Source organism: Aptenodytes forsteri, unplaced genomic scaffold (assembly GCF_000699145.1).
Source record: "Aptenodytes forsteri isolate BGI_AS27 unplaced genomic scaffold, ASM69914v1 Scaffold321, whole genome shotgun sequence".
NCBI classification, from domain to species: Eukaryota; Metazoa; Chordata; class Aves; order Sphenisciformes; family Spheniscidae; genus Aptenodytes; species Aptenodytes forsteri.
This window is the reverse complement of record NW_008795030.1, coordinates 373,933-378,444: the sequence shown is the minus strand read 5'-3', so window position 1 is coordinate 378,444 and position 4,512 is coordinate 373,933. Positions and strand designations below refer to the sequence as shown.

Here is a 4,512-nt window from a genome sequence, read left to right as displayed (position 1 = left end):
CCCTGGGCAAGCCAGGATTGCAAAGCAAAATGTGGATGCTCAGGTATCTGCGTGCTGGATTCTGCACCTACGGGACAGACGTGTCCCCTGGGGGTGGCTCAGGGCAGGCCATGGGGAAGGGACGGGGTCTGGTGGCACCCGGTGGTGGCCTCCCCCCCCCCCCGCCGTGGCATGGGGGACCTGGCCGGGGAGGAGCACGCCACAGGGTTGTTTAAAGCATTGCAGGCTGTAGGCTGAAAATAACACCTCCCTCACATCGAGAATTTAGCATCTCGTGCAGGGCAAGGCAGGGACAGGCAGGACGAGGCACCAGCCTCCGCTGCGGCTGAGGGAACTGGGGTTGTTTAGCCTGGAGAAAAGGAGGCTGAGGGGAGACCTCATCGCTCTCTACAACTCCCTGAAAGGAGGTTGTAGCGAGGTGGGGTCGGTCTCTTCTCCCAAGGAACAAGCGATAGGACGAGAGGAAACGGCCTCAAGTTGTGCCAGGGGAGGTTTAGATTGGACATGAGGAAAAATGTCTTTACTGAAAGAGTGGTTAAACATTGGAACAGGCTGCCCAGGGAGGTGGTGGAGTCCCCATCCCTGGAAGTATTTAAAAGACGAGTAGATGAGGCGCTTAGGGACATGGTTTAGGACATGGTGGTGTTGGGTTGACGGTTGGACTCGATGATCTTAGAGGTCTTTTCCAACCTCAATGATTCTATGATTCTATGATTCTATGAAGCTTCGGAGCATCTAAAACCTGGAGCCCCGGGGGGGTGCAAAGCAACCCCCTAGCAGGGCCCGTACGGGCCTCGCCATCATTGCAAGCTCAGGAACAGCCCCAGGCGGAGCTGGGCCACCTGCTCCCGAGGGCTCGGCTCAGCCCAGGGCCGTGACAGAGCCCCAGAGCTCCTGAGGGCTCTTGTCTGAGCCTCCCTGCCCGCAGAGGCTGTGCAGGCAAAAGAAGGGCAGGGGAGGGAACCAGCATTAGCATTTGCTGTTTGAAGCCATGGCTACGCCTCTCGAGCGCTGATGAAAAATCAGAATTGAAGTGCCCACTTCCCCTAAAGTTCAAGAGAGAGCTCCCGGGCTGAGTGCTGGCAAGACAGGCAGCTGCCGGGTTTCTTGCCTGCACTTATTCCTCGCCAGGCTGGGGGATGCAGAGGGGAGGAGGGGACGGTCACCTTGGGAGGAGAGAGAGGAAAGCCCCGAGGACACGGCACCTACGGGGCTGACGGCTGGGGAGGGGACGGTGGGATCTCCCGGGGGGGCTCAGCCAGACCCCGAATGCCGTCAGCGATCCCAGTTTGGGGACTGGAAATGTGGGAACTGTGTTTTTGTAACACACACACACACACATACGTGTTTGTGCCCTCCCCGTGGAGCGGGTCAGAGGCTCAGCCTTGGGAACTGTCCCCAAGAGCCATCCAGAGCCCGTTTCAACCCCTGGAAACAGCTGGATGCCAGAGAGTCCCTCGCTCTCCCCTGCCCCAGTGACAACCGCCCACCGTGCCGCAGGGGGCCGGATCCTGTATCCCCATCCAGAGACCAGAGCATCCTTCAGGGCCAGGAGCTGCCCTGGCCCCAGGTGGGTGGGAAAACCCTCCCTGGGCGGGGGACCCTTGCATGGATGGTGGGGGAGCCTCCGGCAGCGCCCAGCTCTCCGTTTTGCCTTCCCTGCTCCCTTTCCGCCTCTGGGATTTCTCAGGGGACCTGGGGGGGGAGGGTGGGTGCATGGGGTGACATTTCCCCTGGGGACATGTCCCCTGTGGGACAGACGGACACATAGGGACGCCAGGAGCTCCATCACAAAGTGTTTGGGGCCAGGCTCCCTCCGGTATTGCTCAGACACCTTTGCTGAACTGGACTGCACAAAAATATCGGTCCAAACCCCCCGCCTCGGGCTTGTCCCACCCAAGTATGCCCCATTGCACCCCGGGGACAGCACGTGAGCCCTGGTCCTGCACGCTGCTGGCACGGTGCTGCCCGTCCCGTGCTCCCCTTGCGCTGCTCGCCGCCGCACAAGGTCACGCTGATGTTTTATTCATCCCCCACAATCCACTATGTGCCTTAATTGCAGCCACACGCACTTTGCAAGTGTAAATAATTGCCTCGGAGGCTTATTAATGACTTTGGCGTGCTGATGAGCACCGAAGCCCGAAGTGCACTCTCAGGGGTGTCTGACCCTTCCCTTGGCTGCTGGGACCCCCAGAAACTGGGGGGCTAGCACCCAAATCTGGGTGCAAACTGCCTTGAGCTCTGCCTGGGGAAAAATTCACACCTCAGCCCGGGATTAAAAAATTAACGATCTGTTAATCCAACAGCTCCACCGTCCTCCTCGTCGGCTCACGCAGGCGCGGGAGCGGCACCCTCATCCCCCGTCCATGGTCACCCATGGTCACCGTGACCTTACCTGCGTCCCCATTACGTCTCGCTGCCTCCGAACGGAGCCGCTGGGAGAGGCTGGTGGCGGCGAGGGACGGGCTCGGTGCCACGAGGCTCCGTCCCGCACCTCCTGTAGCCAAAGGTGCATTTCCCGGCCAGTCCCCGATGCCCTTTCCCTGGAAAACCCTCCCAGCTGTCGGTGGAGGTGCTGCCCTGCCATGGGCCAGCCTTCAGCATCCAGACCCAGCCGGGGAGCCGCTCCGGCCTGAATTAAAGGTCTTTAATCATCAGGCAGGTGATGGATGGGCATCAAGCCACCGTTACCTCCCAAGCTGGGGGCTGGTGGATTCAAGACATGCTGGAGCTGGCTGGGGGGCTCTTGGTGGACCACGAGGCTCAAGCTGGGGGGTGCAAACCAAGGCACAGGTCCCAACCCCGCTTCAGAAAGCAGTCTGTGCCGCAGAGACAGTTCACACCTTTATTGCTCTAGCTGGAGGGTTTTTCCCACTCCTCTCCCCCTCACCCCTTCTTCTTTCCCGGGGACACAGTTCCCTTGAGCCAAGTCCATGTGTCACAGATCCCTCCGGCATCCAGCCACCCTGCAACCACCCTGTCTCCCTCCGTGTCCTCCCACTCTGTGCACTTAGGTGAAGAAGGTGTTTGGGGGTAAAACCTGGCCCCCTTCCCACCCCCGGCCCCCAGGACAGTGGCACAGCCCCACATCCACAGGGCAACGTCCCTCCTGCCCCCCAAATCATCCAAGTCCAGCTTTCCCCCAGGGAAGGGCAAGCTGCCCAGGTCAGACCAGGCTCCCTTTCCAGGGATGTGTCTGTTCTCAGTGGACTCCCAGCGCACCCCAAGCAAAGGTATTTACAGGGAGGAACCGCTCGAATTCACCAGGGTCTTCCCGAGCAAACCCGCCTGTTGCCGTAGCCCGGCTCCCCGGGATGTTCAAGGGAGCCCGGTGCAAGGAAACAGGGAGCCGGGATGCAGGGACCGGCGCCGTCCCGTCACCCTCCCTCCCTACCCCGGCTGCCCGATGTGGCCGTCACAGCATCCCATCTCGCACCGCGTCCCCTCCAGCCCCATCGCCGGGCGCCGTCAGCAGAACTGCAGGAGAAGCAGAGCCGGGGGTGGGTGGTGAGCCCTCACCCCGCCTCCCGGCACCGTTTCGGGGGTCTCTGCCACCCCCCCGAGGCCGGGGAAGGGCTGGGGCACCCGGAGCCCCCCTTGCTGGGCACAGACCTTCCAGCGATTCCCGCATTCGTTGCACAGCACGAATGTCGTCATGGGCTCGTCGGCGCTGCGCGTCTGCACCTGGAAGGGAGTGGGTGGCCAGGTCAGGGGAGATCCCTCCGGCGTTCCCTGAATCGGGGTCCCCTGGGGACAGGGGGGAGCCCCGGGGGCTTTGCAGGGCTGACCTGGTTGTACGTGCAGTTCTTCTTCTTGCACTTGCCACACTGGAAGAGGTCGGTGACGGTGCCACCCGTCTTGGCCATCTGGTGCTCCCGGATGGCCTCCTGGGTCATGGCGTTCCTCAGCTCCTTCAGCTCATCGCTGGCCATCTCCTGCCACCGGCATCGGCCCGGCAGGGTCAGCCCTGCCGCGGCTCTGCCCGGGGGCTCACAGCCAAGCCGGCACAGGGTGCAAGCCGCCGTGGTCCATCACCCTTCCCATCCTCTCCAGGACCAGGACTGATCCTGCTCTCTGTGCTCGCTGGAGGGCTCAGACCCATCCAGATGAAGAAAATCACCCCATCCTCAAACCGAAACTGCTGCCTGCAGGGACCTGGCTCCCCGCGGAGGGAGCTGGGCTCCCAGGAGCCCGATTTGGTGACCCCGGTTGAGGAGGAGAAATGGAGACCCTCAAGCCTGATTCCTGCCAGTGTGACATCCCACACCCGGCTCTGCGATGGGCTGGGGGGCTGCAGGGCTCTGGGGGGACCAGGCAGTGCCCCCTGCTTTCTCCCTGTGCCTGACGCTCCCCGTACCCCCAGCCAGCACCAGGGTGGGATGGGAAGATTCCGGGACAAGCCCAGTATGGACACCACCAAGCCAACACCCAGCCAACCCTTGGGCACCAACACAGCTTCCAAGAGCAGAGGCAGGGCAGGGGGGTGTCTCACACCACCCCCCCCCCCAGAGG

General features: G+C 62.2%; 1 protein-coding gene across 1 annotated transcript in view; it reads right to left on the bottom strand.

Annotated features, from left to right (window-relative positions):
• Positions 1-2,887: 2,887 nt before the first annotated feature.
• Positions 2,888-4,512, bottom strand: part of TCEA3 (transcription elongation factor A3) — an 8,035-nt gene continuing 6,410 nt past the window's right edge. The window contains exons 12-14 of the mRNA XM_009276185.2: positions 3,789-3,935; positions 3,613-3,684; positions 2,888-3,477 (exon numbers count right to left, since the gene is read on the bottom strand). Coding sequence (XP_009274460.1) covers positions 3,469-3,477; positions 3,613-3,684; positions 3,789-3,935 — 228 coding nt within the window. The 3' untranslated portion in view covers positions 2,888-3,468. The remainder of the gene's footprint in view (positions 3,478-3,612; positions 3,685-3,788; positions 3,936-4,512) is intronic.